The sequence below is a fragment of the Mytilus californianus genome, unplaced genomic scaffold (genome assembly GCF_021869535.1).
Source record: "Mytilus californianus isolate M0D057914Y unplaced genomic scaffold, xbMytCali1.0.p SCAF_9, whole genome shotgun sequence".
NCBI classification, from domain to species: Eukaryota; Metazoa; Mollusca; class Bivalvia; order Mytilida; family Mytilidae; genus Mytilus; species Mytilus californianus.
In genome coordinates, this window is record NW_026262745.1 from 32,921,313 (window position 1) to 32,943,413 (window position 22,101).

Genomic DNA, 22,101 nt, shown 5'->3' on the forward strand with positions numbered 1-22,101 from the left:
AGCAGGTATTCAACATTTGGTTTTAAGCCACAGACTCACAAACCATTTATTACCTTGTTATAAAAATTAATCCGTTTTCCTTCATTTTTTCCAGCTAGAACTGTGGCATTACCATCATCTAAAAAATTATTCAGGGCCCTTGAATCAGCCAATGCAGAAATAGATCCATCAGACACAGCAACACCAAAATAATTGGCTGTTGTGGCCAACACATACTCTTTACGTGAATCTCCCGGCATTCTGAATTTACTTCACTTTCTAAAAAAAAAAATAACAATATATACAATTTTAGCTACAATTAATACATGAGGTATGAAAAAAACATGTTAACTTTTGCAAATATTGGTAAATACATTTGTCAAAAATAACAATATGCAAAAATTTGACTTTTAAATCAAAATATTTTCTTTTCTAAAATTTCAAACAGCAGAAATCCTTTGGGTAATATGCAGTGCATCATCATGCAATAAGATAGTTTCTGTTTTTGTCCCTCAGTGTTTTTATGTTTTTAAAGTGTCAATTCAAGCTATATATAATTAGTATCCCATTAACATGAGGAGTAAAAAACCTGGCCATTTTTCAAAAACAATAGAAAATATTATATTGGTTGTTTACATTGAAACCTGAATTGCTGGGAGTTAACAGTAATTATTTTCTTGGCCGATAGCAAGTCATATAGACAGATGACACAATCATACTAATGAACAAGAAGTTTATATTCTGGGCAATCAGCTGACAATTGACTCCATCCATTAGTGTCACAAAGTTCTTGCAACTTCAATATTGTCTATCAGAAACAGGACTAACAGAATGCAAACTTTTTGATGGTCCTTCATATTTGGGAAATTTTGACATGTATGAACTAATTTGTAATATAACATGTATAAGATGATCGAAAAACATTAAAATTGAAATTAAAATACAAAAAGAAGTATTTCTGAGACATCAAAATATGTATGTTAAAGTTAAGGGTTTCCTTTATCATGTTTATCAATATCATTGGGTCTGTAGGTCAGAATTTTAATAAACTTTTTTGTTAAAATCTGGGAACTATTGTTTCAATAAGGAAAAAAAATGTCTTTTTCACTGAGTCTGAGTTTGTTTCTGGTATTAAATTAATGTACGCCTAGGCTATTGCAATTTGTCAATAAACTAAATGAATGTGGTTCTATTCTGTCACAAATTTTAGTTATATTAAAAACCAATTGTTCAGAGAACAATTGAAGGTCTTTCCACATCAATTTTCTAAATTATTGATGAGAAGCTACTTCAGGTTTACTCAAAGTAACTATTGGAGTCCGAGAATAGGTTTCTTCATTCTGATTCAATAAATATATGGTTTCTATATATTTTCGTCTGAAATAAGGGAGAAATAAGAGAGTAATTGTCAACTTCCAGTTTAAACAAGCATTCTGAGAGTATTGCATGGCAATACATAGTCCCCTACCGGGTAAAAATTTGTTTTACAGGAACAAAATGCTAACTTGTTCTATAACTTGTCATGGTGTAAACAAAAAGTAAATATCATGTCAATATCTTCAAGCATGACTAAAACAGTGTGGAAAACTGATATATGAGCGAAAAAAAACATTAGATATGTTTAATAGTTCTCTAAAATTAGATATGATGTAATACAGTGAAAACCCCTCTGACTGTCTACAATTGTTTTATGATATGTTGAACAAAGCTTTAGATAAACATGCTCCTGTTGTTAAAAAGAGAGTTAAAAGGGAAAGACAGCCTGAATGGTATAACAGTGAAATCATTTACGCTAGGAATATGAGATAAATATAATGCACTTGGTTTATGAAGTGAGTATAGATTTTGGAGAAATAAAACTAAACATATCATAGATAGCTCAAAAAAAGAATTATTATAAAAATATGGTAAAAGACTCCAATGACCCTAAAACTTTATGGAAATGTCTTCACAGTCTGAACCCAAAAGTTAAAAATACACCATATGAGTTAGCCACAGAAGATAACAATACAACTAAAAGTAAAAAATCAATAGCAGAAACTTTTAATAACTTTTACACTTCCTGTGCTGAAAAATTAAGAGAACAAGGAAGTTATACACCTGTAAACAAAGCAGATTTCAGTAATCTTGGTAAATTTGTTAAAAATAAATTACATTAACATGATAAATTTTCTATACCACCAGTGATCATGAATGAGCTATTTAATGAGTTAACAAAACTTGATATAAACAAAGCATCTGGTATGGATAATATAGGACCAAAAAATTCTAAGATTAAGCGCCCCTGTTATTGCATCACCTCTCACATACATATTTAACCGAATGATAGATACTGGTATATATCCTTCTTTACTGAAGAATGCTAAGGTAACACCAGTTTTCAAGGATGGTGACAAGCTTTTAGCAACAAATTACAGACCTATATCTGTTCTTCCAACTTTATCAAAATTAATAGAAAGGCATGTTTCTAATAACATGTACAAATACTTATCTAAACTTAAACTTTTACACCCTACACAATCTGGTTTCAGGCCGCAGCATTCTTGTCAAACTGCACTTATTAATATCATTGACAAATGGTTGCAAGAAATGAATGATGGTAATTTAAACCCAGCAATTTTATTAGATTTTAAAAAAGCTTTTGATTTGGTAGATCATGACATTCTTTGCTTAAAGCTTGAAATTTATGGATTTAGTGAGGCTACTGTTAGTTTTTTCAAGTCATACCTGAATAACAGAAAACAGCAGGTAAACATTTGTAATGTTTACTCTAAACAACAACATGTAAAATTTGGTGTACTCCAAGGTTCTATACTTGGTCCTCTATTGTTTGTGCTATTTATAAACGACCTTCCCTTATGCATTGAAAATTGTGAAACAGACCTATATGCTGATGACACCACTCTTCATAAATCAGGGAAAAACATAGAAAATATACATGATGATGTTCAAGAAGATTTATACAGGGTTGAAGAGTGGTGCAAAATGAATAACATGTTCATTAATGCAAACAAATCAAAATGTTTGGTTACTGGAACAAAGCAGAAACTATCAATTCAGACTTATCAACCAAACTTGATAATAAATTCACAAGTATTACAAAATTCTTCATGTGAAAAATTATTAGGTGTTAAAATTGACAGCACACTTAACTGGAGAAATCAAATTGACCAAGTTTGTGCTAATATATCATCCAGAATATACCTTCTTTCTAAAATAAAGAAATTTTTAGATATAAATGCAAGGAAAACATATTACAATGGGTATATTCTGCCCCTGATTGACTACTGCTGTATTATTTGGGGTGAATGTAAAAATGAAGGGGTAACAAGAATTTTAAAACTCCAAAAAAGGGCAGCAAGATTAATTCTAGATGCTGATCCATTATCCCCCTCAGCCCCCTTATTTAAAGAACTTGGGTGGATGACAGTTGACAATAGAATCAAATACCACAAATATTTACTTCCAGTGATCGGGAAGAACGTGCGCCTTGCGCCAATTGCGCTTATCGACCAGAAATGGCGCATAGAGTGACAAATGTAAGCGCCCACATGGCGCATGTTATTTTCACTTCGTTTTGAAACGTTGAGATATCGGCAAATGGATTTCCGATCGTATTTCGTGCCGCCATGTGCGAGTACACAACTGTGTAGTGTTTACTCCAATGATAGGAGCACCTATATATTTTTGGGACGTCTCGGGTGTTATCCTATGGTAATAATAGCAACATGCGGTATGACTGATTACCCAAAAAACGTAATTAACCATTATTCATGATATAATTTTTTATAAACAACTTTAAATTTGTGAAAATTGGCTAGTACAGGCGAGAATTCTTCTCTAATTATAATCTTTTAAGTAAGCTTGCTATTATTTCGATTGAAAAACCCAAAATCCTTTTTATGAATAGTATAGTATTTGTCTCCATAAAAGGGGCTTAACTGTCCTTGTCAATTTTTTTGGTTTTTTGCTCGTTTTGACATTTTGTAAACTATGATGCCTTCAGCGAATTGTTGTTATGTCTTATCAATTAACGTTGCTCTCTACTGTTATTATTGTCATCGTGATGAAGTAATAATAATACAAGTGCAGAGGAAATGCCAGAAATGTCCTCTAATACGGAACGTCTGGAATAAGTATGGTATCGACGAAGACCCAAATTCAATGTAAAAAAACCATGATCATGAACAAGGGAACAGTACCAGTTTTAACATTGTAAATAAAGGTTATCGTAAATATTACCCGGTTTGGAAGAAGTTATTGTATATTCATTGAAATTGAAATTACAAAATCACAGGAACAATATCCATGATATTAATTAGAATCATACTTGTAAGTAAAGTGAAATATACACTTTTTTTTTTTTTTTTTTAATTGTAAACGAATGGCCCACTCATTTGACAACATGGCCCATTAATTCTAAAAATGGCCCATTGAATTTATTTTTGGGGGGCCCTGGGCCCATAGAGAAAAAATCCTTCCAGATCACTGTACTTCTATATAAATGTATGCGTATGGAAGCACCAATGTACCTAGTTCAAAAGTTTAAACTGAAATCAGATAATAATCCTTACTCCTTGAGAGGTGTCACTCAAGGTAATATGATAGTTCCTAAGCCAAAAGCTGAGCTATTTAAGAAATCTTTTGTTTATTCTGGATCAGTGTTATGGAATGGACTACCACACAAAATGCATAAAGCTCAAAACACTTATACTTTTAAACAAAGTATCAAGAAGTACTTAACACAGTCCTGATAAGATTATGTTTTCTACAATGTATTTGCATATTCTTTTATTTTTATTTGATTTTTTGACTACATGTGCATCTTGAACAGCCTTATATCTTATCATGTTAGTAATATTACATTGAACTAATTGACTGTAAATTAACTATGTGTAAATATCTGTTTTTGATTGTATTGTAATTTGTATGTGAGGGCCTCATGGAAGATTAGTTTATTGTAACTAACTGAGTTTACCCTCTTTAAATAAAGAATTTATTATTATTATTATTATTATTATTATTATTATTATTATTATTATTATCTATTTTCAAATTATAATCAAATATAATTAATAGTTCCAAATATTTTTTCTTTCATTTGTCACAAACTAATATAGATTTGTAACTTATCTATAAAATGTCAAAAACATTTATCTACACAATGTAATGTATTGAAATATATACATTAATAAAAATAGATTATTATCTAATTAAAGGATTTCTCTTCATAAATTTTTCTTTATATATATATATAGCATTCAGAAAATTAGTTTATACTACATGTAAATAACAAACAAACCTGCTAAAAAAATCTTCAAATAATTTAACAATGAATGTCTTTTAAAAAATGAGTTATCTCCCTTTGTACAGAAATATGGTTTAACATAGTACTCTAACATTAGATATGGTCCAGAGTTATGGTCTATAACTCTGGACTAAATTATCAGACTGGAACAAAATTGGAACTTGATCTGTAACTTGTCACGATAAAACAATATACCAAATATCAAATCAATATCTTCAATCATGAAGAAAAAAAGTGTGGAAAGCTGATTTGCCGGACTGACAGAAGGACAGACAGACAGACGGACAGACAGACAGACAGACCGACGGAGTGCAAACCTAAAAATGTCAATTCCGGTCTCATATGATAGCTTTATTCACACTGATTCCAAAAAATATAGGATTTCTATATACTTTTGCCTGTAATAAGGGAGATATTAGGTACTTCCAGTTTATTTTAAGTCACATCTGGTCTCAAACGATACTAAAAAATATATAGTTTCTAGGTATTTTTCCATGAAATAAGTGCAAAAATGGCTACTTCCAGTTTACTCAAGGTCACTTCCGGTTGAAATTTTTCAAGATCATATGTTAACCAAGAGTTTGCAAAAGATCCTATGGCTTTATTATGTACCAAGTCATTTTCAGGGACAATAACTCCTATAAGATGTCATTGGATTGTTTCAGACCAATGCATCATATCTTCATCACAATAAAGCAAATATTTTGCACTAGTTCTTTTAAATATATCTCCAAGATTATCAGACGAGATCTCGGAACAATGAAAAGTCAAAATTTAGAATATGACCTTGACCTTTGACCTTGATCCCAAATTTATTTTTATGAACCCAGGACCTCAAATACACATACCTTAGGTCTGTATTACTTACCATTCATGTGATACATTGACATATCACTTATGTCAAATTCAAAAGGGGAAATAACTGTCATATGGAGTCTACGAATTGATTCAGTTAAAATTGACAAATCATCTTTAGGATATAACAAGCAATTTAGTAAAATAAATTTGTCGCTTTCTTTTATGAGCAATTTAGTAAAATAAATTTGTCGCTTTCTTTTACGGTTACGGAGGAGATCTCACCACAAAAAAAACAGTGTTTGAGGAGATAACTCTTACAATAAAAAGTCTTCGACTAAACAGGGTCAGTCTCAAAAGCGCAATAACTGTTCAATAATATATGCAAAAAATCTAAGCGACATCTTGCGATACCACAAAACAAGTTTTGAAATTTGGAAGAGGAAGAAAAAAAATAATCAGAACAAATACAATAGGTCTTTCCACAAAAGAGTGGAAAGACCTAATAAGTTAGGGGTTACAATAAATGTTTCATAGATGAAAGGTTATTGAGGAAATCCTTACAAAAAAAATATGGTGTTAGCCATACTACTTGGTCTGTTGGGAAATCATGAACAAATAATACTTTCAATAAAGGTTTACAGCTCATATGTTGATAAAGTATTTTGTAAAACTAAAGCTAATACCATGTGTGAAATTGTCCTTAGATGGTTTTAATAGTTCTGTTAAGTTTGAAATGTTCCCAATGATTTTTCAGAACATAGCCTTCCGTAATTATGTTATAGAGCACAGAACGGTAATGCAGCTTATTACTAAAACTTATGTTAAATCTGTGGTTCAACAAATTCATTGTCATCATTTTTTATTTATAATTCAATGAAATGAATAGCTAGATTCATTTGTTGATGTTAATTGTTAGAAAATTTGAAACATTTGAAATTTCACAAGCAATAGTACTTGATAAATTTAGCTTTCTCCCAAATACTATAGTATAAAGGACTGGAACTCAATACCACCAGACATATATTCGACAAGATAGAAGTCCAAACATTTGCAGATATTGTTAGGGAAGGGATTTATCGCTACATGACTTACGTGTGGTGTAATAATGTCCATTGGACCCATACCATAAGGGGGATATAAAAATATGTATATGGTGCTAAACAGTTAAAGGAAAATATTCAATGACTCCATTCATATAAGGTAGGGATTGTTTTACATTAAGTTAGTGGTAACAAAAATTCGTAAGGGTTCCGCGGAACCCAGTGTCTCGCCTACTTTTGCATAAGTCGCAGGCTCAACAAAAATGGGGAAAAAATTATTAAAAATTTTCCTCTAGATACTATCTTTTGATTGTAAGAAGCTTCTATCCAAGTTTGGTAAAAATCCAGGATGGTTTATGAATCTAATAAATGTTTTAAAAACTTTAACTGCAGACTGTATGTAATGTTAACTGGAGGAATAAAATGCTTCGCTGGGCGCAGCTTGATACGACCGCAGAGGTCGAACCCTGAACAGTTGGGGCAAGTATGGACACAACATTCAAGCTTGATACAGCTCTGAATTTGGATTCTGGTTAAATATTTGACACAGCATAGGTTTCTGACACAGAAAGAATGTGGTCTAAGAACTTGAATTTTTTTAATTTACCTATTATGGTCCAATGTCCAAAATCAAAATACATATTTAGATTCAGCATATCAAAGAACCCCATATACCATAGAAAGGCTTGTATAGTCCGCGGTTTTATTCTCCAAAATTGGACCTTCCAGACGGGGTGCGGACTATAGAGTACAATAAGCAAGAAATAAGAGAAAAATTTCAATTTCGCGGTCGAGGTGGTTTGTTTACGTTCCGCCATCTTTGTTATTTCTATTGTAGAGGGCGCTCTTATCATTTTTCAAACTAATAATTTTAACTCATCCATATTAATAAGTTATTTCTATTCAATATCAAATTAATACTGATAAATATAAAAACTAAACCTTTCATTACAAATTTCTTGTTTCTTTTCAATGCATTGGTTGAAATAAACTGGTATCTGCTCGATTGAAACGATACAAACATAGTGAAAAAGACAACCGTAAACCAGCTTAGAATTTGTAAACTACAAAACGAAATCGGTTATTGTTCGTTCCGTTTTGGTGTTTCATACTGACTAATATGGTTTGTATTAGCTTAAGACCCTTCAAACATTAATGTGATAGATATATTAAAGACTGTTTTACAAAAGGATGGAACTGTTTTACTTTCAAAGTCGTATTATAGTGATATCTGTTATGTACGGATTTCGACTCTCACCGGTTAATTTCTTCTTTTACACGTGCTTTTTAAACTTCCTGTTTAAACATACACAAGTTTCTAAATTGTTTTTTAAGTGAATTAAACTTATTTTAACAATCATGAAGCGTTCTAGAATCATTAACAAGCAGTTTCAGCTTCTGTTTGATGATGGAAAACAGGTTTTTCCAAGAAAATACCGCAAACGACCGCACAGGATTTGAAATTACTGGAGTTTCATTAGACCTTTTCTAACAGTTACAAAAAGTTTTTTTACCTAAAATTTCATGGGGAGAAGGGGGTGCGGACTATGTACCACTGCGAACTATACAAGCCTTTCTACGGTATTCAATTTTTGTTGAAATCAAAAATAGTTTAATTTTGGACCTCAACTTGGACAAACTTAAAAACTGGGCCCATAATCAAAAATCTAAACACATGTTTAGATTCAGCATATCAAAGAACCCCAAGAATTCAATTTTTGTTAAAATCAAACTAAGTTTAATTTTGGACCCTTTGGACCTTAATGTAGACCAATTCAAAAAACGGGACCCAAAATTAAAAATCTAAATACACGGTTAGATTTGGAATATCAAAGAACCCTAATAATTCAATTTTTGATGAAATCAAACAAAGTTTAATTTTGGACCCTTTTGACCTCAATATGAACCAATTTGATAGCAGGGCCCACAAATAAAAAATCTAAATACATGGTTAGATTCAGCATATCAAAGAACCCCATATATTCAATTTTTGTTGAAATCAAAAAAAGTTTTATTTTGGACCCCAACTTGGACCAACTTGAAAACTGGGCCCATAATCAAAAATCTAAACACATGTTTAGATTCAGCATATCAAAGAACCCCAATAATTTAATTTTTGATGAAATCAAACAAAGTTTAATTTTGGACCCTTTTGACCTCAATATGAACCAATTTGATAGCAGGCCCACAAATAAAAAATCTAAATACATGGTTAGATTCAGCATATCAAAGAACCCCAAATATTCAATTTTTGTTGAAATCAAACAAAAAAAAAAGTTTAATTTTGGACCCCAATTTGGACCAACTTGAAAACTGGGCCAAAAATCTAAAATCTAAATACATGTTTAGATTCAGCATATCAAAGAACCCCATATATTCAATTTTTGTTGAAATCAAACAAAGTTTAATTTTGGACCCCAACTTGGACCAACTTGAAAACTGGGCCCATAATCAAAAATCTAAACACATGTTTAGATTCAGCATATCAAAGAACCCCAAGAATTCAATTTTTGTTAAAATCAAACTAAGTTTAATTTTGGACCCTTTGGACCTTAATGTAGACAAATTGAAAAAACAGGACCCAAAATAAAAAATCTAAATACACAGTTAGATTTGGCATATCAAAGAACCCCAATAACTCAATTTTTGATGAAATCAAACTGAGTTTAATTTTGGACCCTTTTGACCTCAATATGAACCAATTTGATAGCGGGGTCCAAAAATAAAAAATCTAAATACATGGTTAGATTCAGCATATCAAAGAACCCCATATATTCAATTTTTGTTGAAATCAAACAAAGTTTAATTTTGGACCCCAATTTGGACCAACTTGAAAACTGGGCCAAAAATCAAAAATCTAAATACATGTTTAGATTCAGCATATCAAAGAACCCCATATATTCAATTTTTGTTAAAATCAAACAAAGTTTAGTTTTGGACCCTTTGGACCTTAATGTACATGATGTAGACCAATTTGAAAACTGGACCCAAAATTCAAAATCTAAATACACGGTTGGATACGGCATAACAAATAAATAAATGTGGTCAAAGATTTTACAAATCTAATGCGCCATACTGTGCAATTAAAGATTACTTCTTGAAATTTTCCAATATTTGAAATTTGAAAAAAAAATAATATTTGAAGAATAATTCTTTTTAATTTCAGAAATCTGAAATGAGAAAAAATTGAACCCCCACAATTTCTTTTTACCCCCCCCCCCCCCCCCCCTTTTCCCCCCAAAAAATTCTTTCCCTCAAGATATGGTCATAATCTCAATCAAATTTCCAATGGAGTTTGCAACCATAACTACCCATTTAAATTTACCATAGTGCTAACTTAATCTATTTTATAATAGAATTTAAAATATAGTGTCAAATCTTTCATATAGATTTTTTTGTAAAAAAAAAAAGATGCAACATTTGCAGATATTTTTACTGGTCTTCCTTTATAAATATGCATTTCTTTAAACATAATTTAAAAGCAGTGTAAGGGAAGTAACCAAAACGTTGTATTTGGATTACCTCCCTTACACTGTTTTAAATTATCTTAATTGTTCATTAACTATTACTTTATACATAATTTAAAAGCAGTGTAAGGGAGATAATTTCAATGATGTATTTGATTTATCTCCCTTACACTGCTTTATATATGTTTTGTACTAAAGTATTTGTCCATTAACCAGGACAACCTTGTTTTTCCCCCTTTTTTGCCCCTAATTCCTAAACGGTTTGAACCATAACCCCCCAAAGCAAATCCTAACCATCCCTTTGTGGTATGGAAACTTGTAGTATAATTTCAGAGAGATCCATACACCGTTCCACAGTTATTGTCTGGAAACTAGAAAATGCTTATTTTTGGCCCCTTTTTGGCCCCTAATTCCTTAACTGTTGGTACCATAACCCCCAAAATCAATCCCCACCTTCCTTTTGTGGTATTGAACCTTATGGTAAAATTTCAAAGAGATCCATTCACTTAAACTAAAGTTAGAGTGCGAAAACCAATGTGTCTTCGGACGACGACGCCGACGACGCCAACGTCATACCAATATATGACCACAAAATTTTTTTGCGGTCGTATAAAAACTAAGTCCATTCATAAGTAATATATCCCGCAATGGTGGTAAGTCGTGCACTTAAGGACATATTTTATTTTATTTTTCTGTAGACTTAGCTTTGTTTTTTTATTACTGTGTATTGTCAAACTTGGTTACTCATAATTGTTTTTCAGTCACTGAATGTACGATGTTGTTCCATACTGGAGCAGCTGACCCGGTTTGTTTACATTCAAATTCTAATGGTTTCAAAACCATGTGACACATTGAATCGTTATATCCAATCAAATTGCTCTACTGTCTATTAGGTGATTTTTTAGTACAAGGCAATTATATTATTTGTTTGCATGATATTGCTTTGAAATAGTTTGCAATAAATTGGGGGTTTATTCAATATGAAACCTCATAATAAGCCATGAAATTTAACATCAATGGAATTTTATATGGATATTTACTTATGGTCAGAATATCGATCTCTTTATATTAAACCAAAAATTTTTTTTTATGAAAAATATATGAATATTGTTTTTTACTAACCTACTCTATACTCCTGAACAAAAATATGACATGATTATCGTTTGTTTCCCAAAGTTTTTCATTCAATTTGGATGGTTTTTTTCGCGGGAAAATCGCGTAAGACGTAAGGTGCTTACCATTTTGAAATTCTTAAAAATACGATTTGCTTGGCCTGTTTGGTTTGCCATTAAGATTGATGACGCTCAATGGAATGTAAACAAAGCAATGGAGGCCGGAAGAGGGGTTTTCTTAAGTTCTAAAATGTTTTTAGATATTCGGAAGTCAGGTTTGAAATTGCCATTAGAAAATCTGCATTTTTGTACAATACTTAAGAATAATAATGAAAACATATCTTTAGAAATATCATTTTATTTAGAATTGTAGAAAAAATGTATTCTGCACTAATTTTCTACGCTGGTAATAGCGAAGTGACGTCAATGCGGAGTTTTCCCGTATGATAAGTACAATAACAAAATCCGAACGAACCAACGCTATGACCGATTATAGACTACGGTAGGATACAGAAAAACAGGAAATAAATTTTTTACAAAATTTGAATTTCCTTCTAGATATTAGCTTTTGATCATAAACAAGCTTCTGTTCAAGTTTGGTACAAACCCAGGATAGTTAAGAAAGTTATTAAAATTTCAAAAACTTTAACCACAGAGTGAATGTAATGTTAACTGGCAGAAAAACTAAGTCCATTTATAAGTAAAATACGGATAAACAGGATTTTTTTTTTTTTCCAAAATTTACTTCTGGATACTATCTTATGATCATAAACAAGCTTCTGTCCAAGTTTGGTAGAAATCCAGGATAGTTATAGAAAGTTATTAAAATGTCAAAAACTTTAACCACAGAGTGAATATTTGTGGACACAGCCAACGACGGCTACAGAATGTAGGATCGCTATGTCTCACTTTTGCGACAAAAGTTGCAGGCTCGACAAAAAGCATTTGAAGCGGTCCAGTCGTGACAATAGTTAGCCACCTTCTACTATTATAAATTGATAGTCGACATTCCTATTGCTAGAAACAAGTGCCTGCGTTTTGAACTTGTATTGCCAAGGAAATTGTATGCAACAGTCAATAAATTGCATTATAACTACATGACAACCTAATATTTGATTAAAATATTTATCTGGAAACATCTTTTTATAGACATGTATTGACGAAATTTGTTTAATGTCAACTGTTTTATCATAAAATTAATCATTTTACCAGCATGCACATATTTTCTGTCTCTTTTCTCTAGGAATGCAGAAATGTCCCAATGAAACGTTGGCTTTGATTGGTTGATCTGGACGCTCTTTCGTTTTCTCCAATCATAAAGAGACTAACAAAAGGTATTCAGTATCCGGTTAAAGTTGCTGCGCCTGCTCACAGAGGTCATTTCCGCTTTCAAAAGGTTCTGAAAAAGTTCAATACTCATCGGATTACTTTAGAATATCGTTATTTTCGGGTGCGACTTTTTACCCCAATATACCCCAACATACCCCAATATACCCCAATATACATCAAAAAACAGTTTCAACAAAATATTATTGAATAATAATAGCATTTTAGGCATTTTCATGTTATTTTAACACCAACAATACTTTATTTTATAAACATATTTAATTTTAAATCACTTTTTTCATTGGAACTTGTTCCGTTCTTGTCAGCCGCTTACGATCACGAAATGACTTTTTACCCCAATATACCCAAATATACTCCAATAAAACGTTTCAGTGCAACATTCATGTTCTGGAATGATATTTTAACCATATTTATTTCAAAAAAAAATCCTATGCACATTTGTGTGCATTTAGAAGCTTTTTAAACTATAGTTAACTCGAATACTGATAATGGTAGCACTAAAGACCAGAATGGACCTGAAAATATACAGGGCAATTTTTAAATTGCAATTTCTTTTTCACTCCTTCAAATTTAAGTTTTAATCAATAACATTTGTGTTTTCTGAATTAAATTTGAAATGTTTTTTTCATACATGTAGATAAAATTAGAAATATTTTACTCATGTTTTGAAATATTTTTTTCAATTTTGATTTTTTTTTTCTCATATTTTTAAAATAATTGTCTCAAGTAAAATTTGAAAAATTTTCTCCTACATGAAATAAGATTTTCGAATTTTCATTGAACAAATTATGTTTAATCATCACATGCTTAAAATTTACGTAAACTTGGACTGACCAGAAACTACAAAGATGGTAGTTTTATTTATATTTTTCACTTTTCAATAGATAAATTTCAAATTAAAAAGTTATAAATTCCATTCATCTAGACGGGAAAATAATTTTTCTGATGCCACAACTCAGGACTGAATGGGGAGATTTAAAGACTTAAACGGACATCTATCTTACGGTTGGATTCATTTAAACTTAAGAATTATTTATTCATTGGATTTCCTTCTTATTTCAAAGTCGAGGCTAGTCATTCAATTAAAATCAAACAAGTTTTAAAGAATTATATGTTTGTAATAAATAAAAAAAACTTGGACTTAAACGTTAACATTGAAAGACATCAAGACAAGAAATTCTGTATATTTTTTTTAATTTATTTATTTTCATAAGTAATCACTAATTCCAACCTTTATAGTTAGGACTGAAAACGAGAAAAAAATATTTTTAGATGATAGAAGGAGGTATATCTAAAAAAGTCTGAATGTTCCCGAATTGTATCTACCATTCTGCAGATAGCATATTTAATATTTATTCGAAGAAGAAAAAAGTCTTTTAAGCCAACACTCTTCTTCTTCTTCTTTGATATAGTAGTTAAAAAAACTCAGTAATGAGTACTCAATACTTGTGCGTTACGTAGGTGCTGGTAATGTCTATTTACAATAAAAGACCAAAGATAAAAAAAAAATATGGTGCATGCTGTACAGTTGGAGCAGGATAAAAACATTCCTTCATCTATGTAATCAGTCTTGAAAGCTTCCATATAGTTGGAGCTTTCACTGTCGATTTCGGTAATGTATTCCAGGCTATTACTGTTCTCGGAAGTGAACTGGGAAAAGGAAAAGGCCTAACTGTTTCTAAAAATATACAGGTAGATTTATAGAAACTTGTAAAACTCATATATTTTCAATGGATCTTCTGCAAAATTGGATTATATTAATGAAAGAGACTGTCGTTTTATAAAATGAAAAGATCTGAATGGCTCTGAAAATTGAAAAATATATACATACAAATAAGAAGATGTGGTATGATTGTCAATGAGAAACTTTTCACCAGAATAGAAGCTGGGACTATTACAATAATGTAAGTGTAATAGTTCCAGGTAGAAGTTTGCAATTATAATGGTCACCGTACAGCAAGCAAAAATCATTCCGTATGTAGCAAGCTATAAAAGGCCCTGGCATGTAGCTGGGAAGTCATTTCCTTTTTTTAAATCGTATATACTTTTTCTTTGGCGCCAATGATACTATGTATTCTGAAATATAATGACGCCAATGAGTTGGTGCACAAAAGGATGCATTTTTGACGGTCAGGTGCTGGCGAAAACACACCAAACGTGAATCACATTTTGTTTTCTTTTAAAATCTCAGTAGAAACACCTACAAATAAAGTATTTTTCTCTTTATTGTATTAAAATTTTGTACAAAACCAGTTTTATATAAAAATGTGTTCTAAAATAAGAAAACTCGAAATACAGCAAATGAAAAGGTTCCTGTACGAAATGTGACGCCTGTAAATGACACGGAAACCAGGCGTAGCAATCATACTTTATCCTGGCGTCATTGCAGTGTTTGAGGAATGCATGTCCAGGCGTCAACCAGGCGTAAAATTAGGCGTAATATTTAAATGAGTACGCCTGGTTGACAGAAAATCAGGCGTAATATGCAAATGAGTACGCCTGGTCAATAAATAAACCAGGCGTTATGTCCTTACATAATACTACACTTAATTTAAATCAGTGTATTACCCTAGCTGTGTACTTTGTGTATTTGATACAAACTTGTATTGTTGCTTAAAGTTCTCACTGTTTGACATAACACTTGAAATATTAACCATTGAAGAAGCTATATAAATAAATACATATTAGAGGGACACTGGCTCAAATAAGTTTAAGGTTAATTAAGAATTATGACAATTAGTTTTTCTTGAAATAAAACTAGCATTTTGACTTTGTTTTGAAAAGTATTGTCATTTAAACTAAAAAAAAATCAATGATAATACTGTAATTTAACTTGTGAAAGATTTATAAATGTTATTATCCAAGGATGAGGGTTTCCAGAATTTGAAATTAATGGTAAAAAATTAAAAAATAATAACTTAGTTACTCACATAATTATTATTTACCATGGCCATGTATACTACTTTCCTTTCATTTCACAATTTTCATTCATCAATTTGATTCCATAATTACAATTTCAAGTTCTTTCAAAAAGCACAAAAAAGCTAATTTCCCCTGAATATATGAAGCTGCCATATGTCCAACTCTTGCAAGCTAGGTCGAAAATTTCGTGCGAAACATGGAAATAAAGCCAAATTCGATCAAATACGCATTGGAAAGCCTCAGCTGTCACATATTAGAGATTTACAATACATTATGCTGCAGCTTAAAATGTAAACTTAAAAAAAAATGGTCAAAATTGATAAAATACATATTGGGGTCACCCACTTGTTAAATCCATTGCCCCGGCAGTTCTGTATGGCTAGGGATTATAGACTCTGCTCTAATAAATAGCTATTAGATAGTACTACAACGAGACGGCAAAGAATTTCTAGGGGAAGCATTCCTAAAGGTCGAAAATTTCGTGCGAAACATGGAAATAAAGCCAAATTCGATCAAATACGCATTGGGGAGCCTCAGCTGTCACATATTAGAGATTTACAATACATTATGCTGCAGCTTAAAATGTAAACTTAAGACCGCGTGATGTTGAATTGAGTCATCAAAATGCTAACTCTAAATTACAATATGCTAAGTTGAATCTGCGCAATGTTGACTTGCAATGACAAGTGCTTTAGTTGTGATAACATAATGATAAGTCACAATGTTGTGATGATATGCCAACACGTTACGTTGAGTTCAAAGTACATGATGTGAAGTTGACGTTGCATGATGTTAGCTTGCAGATGGATAATGCTCAGTCATCCACTTCGATTGCTATGATAACAAATAAAATGAATAGCTAAAATGTATGGTGCTGACTTGTTATTAATAAATGTTGAGCTGAGATAGTACGATGTTATATCATTGTGATATTGCGATAGGTCTATCATGCAATCTGTTGATTTAAAACACCATGATGTACAGTTGAAAGTACATAATGTTAAGTTAAGATAACACGATGCTACACCACTATATTGAAACGAAAGGCCTACCATACAATTTGTTGACTTAAAACAACACGATGCCACTTTGAAAGTACATGATGTTTAGCTAAGATTTCACGATGGTTTATCAGTATAATGTCACGATGGGCTTACCATACAATATGCTCACTTAAAACTACACGACGTACAGACTAGTGTCAAGCTATCCAGCAATTCCCATCCTGCAATTCTCTTTATAAAAAGCTATCCTGCAATTCGTCAACCTGCAATTGCGTTTGGAAAACTACTTGAGCGACAATTTTATTTTTCTTTAAAATCATAGTTTTTGACTTTTTTGTTCGAAAACAAGATTTATATAGAAAATCAAAGATTTTTATATCCCATTAATAAAATGCTAAATTTACTTTGCAGATTTCTAACTCATATTTACGGTTTTGTAATGAGAATTTACAATAAAAAAATAAAAAAAACAAAGTATTATTTGTTAAGTCCAGGATGTGATTCGTATTAACGCATGTTTAACCCACATTTGCGATTTTCGAAACTCATATTAACGACTAAAAATATAGAATTTAAATTTTGCTGTAAAATAAATTTTTTCATGGTATACCCAACAATAGAACTTCTATTTGAAACTGGGTCAACCATTTTCAAACCAATTGCCTCGGCAGTTTTGTATGGCTAGGGATTATAGACGCTGCCCTAATGAATAGCTATTGGATAGTACTACAACGTGAGGGTAAAGAATTTCTAGGGTAAGCATTCTTAAAGGCCGGAAATTTCGTCCGTAACACGAAAAAAAAATCCAATTTGATAAAATACGCATTGGGGTCACCAACTTTCCAACCCATTGCCTCGGCAGATTTGTATGGCTAGGGATTATAGACCCTGCCCTAATGAATAGCTATTGGATAGTACTACAACGTGAGGGTGACGAATTTCGGGGGGAAGTATTCTTAACGGCCGAAAATTACGTCCGTAACACGGAACAATGGTCAAATTTGATAAAATACACCTTGGGGTCACCCACTTGTTCAAATCTATTGCCTCGGCAGTTCTGTATGGCTAGGGATTATATACTCTGTTCTAATAAATAGCTATTGGATAGTACTACAACGAGACGGCAAATAGTTTCTTGGGTAAGCATTCCTAAAGTTGGAATATTTCGTCCGAAACATGGAAATAAAGCCAAATTCGATCAAATACGCATTGGGGCCACCCACTTTCAAACCCATTGTCTTGGTAGTTCTTTATGGCTAGGGATCATAGACCCTGCCCGAATGAATAGCTATTGGATAGTACTACAACGTGAGGGTAAAGAATTTCTGGGGTAAGTATTCTTAACGGCCGAAAATTTCGTCCGTAACACGGAAAAATGGTCAAAATTGATAAAATACATATTGGGGTCACCCACTTGTTAAATCCATTGCCCCGGCAGTTCTGTATGGCTAGGGATTATAGACTCTGCTCTAATAAATAGCTATTAGATAGTACTACAACGAGACGGCAAAGAATTTCTAGGGGAAGCATTCCTAAAGGTCGAAAATTTCGTGCGAAACATGGAAATAAAGCCAAATTCGATCAAATACGCATTGGGGCAACCCACTGTCAAACCCATTGTCTCGGTAGTTCTTTATGGCTAGGGATTATAGACCCTGCTCTAATGAATAGCTATTGAATAGTACTACAACGTGAGGGTAAAGAATTTCTGGGGTAAGAAGCAGAGTCTATAATCCCTAGCCATACAGAACTGCTAAGGCAATGGATTTAATAAGTGGGTGAAATGTGTAGTTTATCAATTTTGACCATTTTTCCGTGTTACGGACGAAATTTTCGGCCATTAAGAATACTGTCCCCAGAAATTCTTTACCCTCACGTTGTAGTACTATCCAATAGCTATTCATTAGGGCAGGGTCTATGATCCCTAGCCATAAAGAACTACCGAGACAATGGGTTTGAAAGAGGGTGGCCCCAATGCGTATTTGATCAAATTGGACTTTTTTTCCGTGTTACGGACGAAATTTCCGGCCTTTAAGAATGCTTACCCCAGAAATTCTTTACCCTCACGTTGTAGTACTATCCAATAGCTATACTTTAGGGTTCCGTTTATATTCCCTAGCCATAAAGAACTACCGAGACAATGGGTCGTAAAAGTGGGTGTCCCCAATGCGTATTTTATCAAATTTGGCTTTATTTCCGTGTTTCGGACGAAATTTCCGGCCTTTTGGAATGCTTACCCCAGAAATTCTTTACCCTCACGTTGTAGTACTATCCAATAGCTATACGTTAGGGTTCCGTTTATAACCCCTAGCCATAAAGAACTACCGAGACAATGGGTCGTAAAAGTGGGTGTCCCAAATGCGTATTTTTTTTCAAATTTGACTTTTTTTCCGTGTTACGGACGAAATTTCCGGCCTTTAAGAATGCTTACCCCAGAAATTCTGTACCCTCACGTTGTAGTACTATCCAATAGCTATACGTTAGGGTTCCGTTTATAATCCCTAGCCATAAAGAACTACCGAGACAATGGGTCGTAAAAGTGGGTGTCCCCAATGCGTATTTGATCGAATTTGGCTTTATTTCCATGTTTCGGACGACATTTTTGGCCTTTTGGAATGCTTACCCCAGAAATTCTTTACCCTCCCGCTGTAGTACTATCCAATAGCTTTTTATTAAAGTAGAGTCTATAATCCCTAGCCATACAGAACTGCCAAGGACTGCCAAGGCAATGGGTTGGAAAGTTGGTGACCCCAATGCGTATTTTATCAAATTTGACTTTTTTTCCGTCTTACGGACGAAATTTCCAGCCTTTAAGAATGCTTACCCCAGAAATTCTTTACCCTCACGTTGTAGTACTATCCAATAGCTATATATACGTTAGGGTTCCGTTTATAATCCCTAGCCAGAAAGAACTAACGAGACAATGGGTCGTAAAAGTGGGTGTCCCCAATGCGTATTTTATCAAATTTGGCTTTATTTCCGTGTTACGGACGAACTTTCCAGCCTTTATAAATGCTTACCCCAGAAATTCTTTACCCTCACGTTGTAGTACTATCCAGTAGCTATATACTAAAGTAGAGTCTATAATCCCTAGCCATACAGAACTTCCGAGGCAATGGGTTGGAAAGTTGGTGACCCCAATGCGTATTTTATCAAATTTGACTTTTTTTCCGTGTTACGGACGAAATTTCCGGCCTTTAAGAATGCTTACCCCAGAAATTCTTTACCCTCATGTTGTAGTACTATCCAATAGCTATACGTTAGGGTTCCGTTTATAATCTCTAGCCATAAAGAACTACCGAGACAATGGGTCGTAAAAGTGGGTGTCCCCAATGCGTATTTGATCGAATTTGGCTTTATTTCCATGTTTCGGGCGACATTTTCGGCCTTTTGGAATGCTTACCCCAGAAATTCTTTACCCTCCCGCTGTAGTACTATCCAATAGCTTTTTATTAAAGTAGAGTCTATAATCCTTAGCCATACAGAACTGCCAAGGACTGCCAAGGCAATGGGTTGGAAAGTTGGTGACCCCAATGCGTATTTTATCAAATTTGACTTTTTTTCCGTGTTACGGACGAAATTTCCGGCCTTTAAGAATGCTTACCCCAGAAATTCTTTACCCTCACGTTGTAGTACTATCAAATAGCTATACGTTAGGGTTCCGTTTATAATCAATAGCCATAAAGAACTAACGAGACAATGGGTCGTAAAAATGGGTGTCCCCAATGCGTATTTGATCGAATTTGGCTTTATTTCCATGTTTCGGACGACATTTTCCGCCTTTTGGAATGCTTACCCCAGAAATTCTTTACCCTCCCGTTGTAGTACTATCCAATAGCTATTTATTAAAGTAGAGTCTATAATCCCTAGCCATACAGAACTGCCAAGGACTGCCAGGGCAATGGGTTGGAAAGTTGGTGACCCCAATGCGTATTTTATCAAATTTGACTTTTTTTCCGTGTTACGGACGAAATTTCCGGCCTTTAAGAATGCTTACCCCAGAAATTCTTTACCCTCACGTTGTATTTCTATCCAATAGCTATACGTTAGGGTTCCGTTTATAATCCCTAGCCATAAAGAACTACCGAGACAATGGGTCGTAAAAGTGGGTGTCCCCAATGCGTATTTTATCAAATTTGGCTTTATTTCCGTGTTACGGACGAAATTTCCGGCCTTTAAGAATGCTTACCCCAGAAATTCTTTACCCTCACGTTGTAGTACTATCCAGTAGCTATTTACTAAAGTAGAGTCTATAATCCCTAGCCATACAGAACTTCCGAGGCAATGGGTTGGAAAGTTGGTGACCCCAATGCGTATTTTATCAAATTTGACTTTTTTTCCGTGTTACGGACGAAATTTCCGGCCTTTAAGAATGCTTACCCCAGAAATTCTTTACCCTCACGTTGTAGTACTATCCAATAGCTATACGTTAGGGTTCCGTTTATAATCCCTAGTCATAAAGAACTACCGAGACAATGGGTCGTAAAAGTGGGTGTCCCCAATGCGTATTTGATCGAATTTGGCTTTATTTCCATGTTTCGGACGACATTTTCGGCCTTTTGGAATGCTTACCCCAGAAATTCTTTACCCTCCCGCTGTAGTACTATCCAATAGCTATTTATTAAAGTAGAGTCTATAATCCCTAGCCATACAGAACTGCCAAGGACTGCCAAGGCAATGGGTTGGAAAGTTGGTGACCCCAATGCGTATTTTATCAAATTTGACTTTTTTTCCGTGTTACGGACGAAATTTCCGGCCTTTAAGAATGCTTACCCCAGAAATTCTTTACCCTCACGTTGTAGTACTATCCAATAGCTATACGTTAGGATTCCGTTTATAATCCCTAGCCATAAAGAACTACCGAGACAATGGGTCGTAAAAGTGGGTGTCCCCAATGCGTATTTGATCGAATTTGGCTTTATTTCCATGTTTCGGACGACATTTTCGGCCTTTTGGAATGCTTACCCCAGAAATTCTGTACCCTCCCGCTGTAGTACTATCCAATAGCTTTTTATTAAAGTAGAGTCTATAATCCTTAGCCATACAGAACTGCCAAGGACTGCCAAGGCAATGGGTTGGAAAGTTGGTGACCCCAATGCGTATTTTATCAAATTTGACTTTTTT

General features: G+C 33.3%; 1 protein-coding gene across 4 annotated transcripts in view; it reads right to left on the reverse strand.

The window, feature by feature from the left end:
• LOC127715064 (cytoplasmic dynein 2 heavy chain 1-like) overlaps positions 1–12,958 on the reverse strand; it is an 88,805-nt gene extending 75,847 nt beyond the window's left edge. For all 4 annotated transcript variants that reach the window (XM_052221079.1, XM_052221080.1, XM_052221078.1 and 1 more), the window contains exons 1-2: positions 12,914–12,958; positions 54–258 (exon numbers count right to left, since the gene is read on the reverse strand). In XM_052221079.1, the coding sequence (XP_052077039.1) occupies positions 54–239 (186 nt within the window). In that variant the 5' untranslated portion in view covers positions 240–258; positions 12,914–12,958. The remainder of the gene's footprint in view (positions 1–53; positions 259–12,913) is intronic.
• Between the last annotated feature and the right edge of the window lie 9,143 nt (positions 12,959–22,101).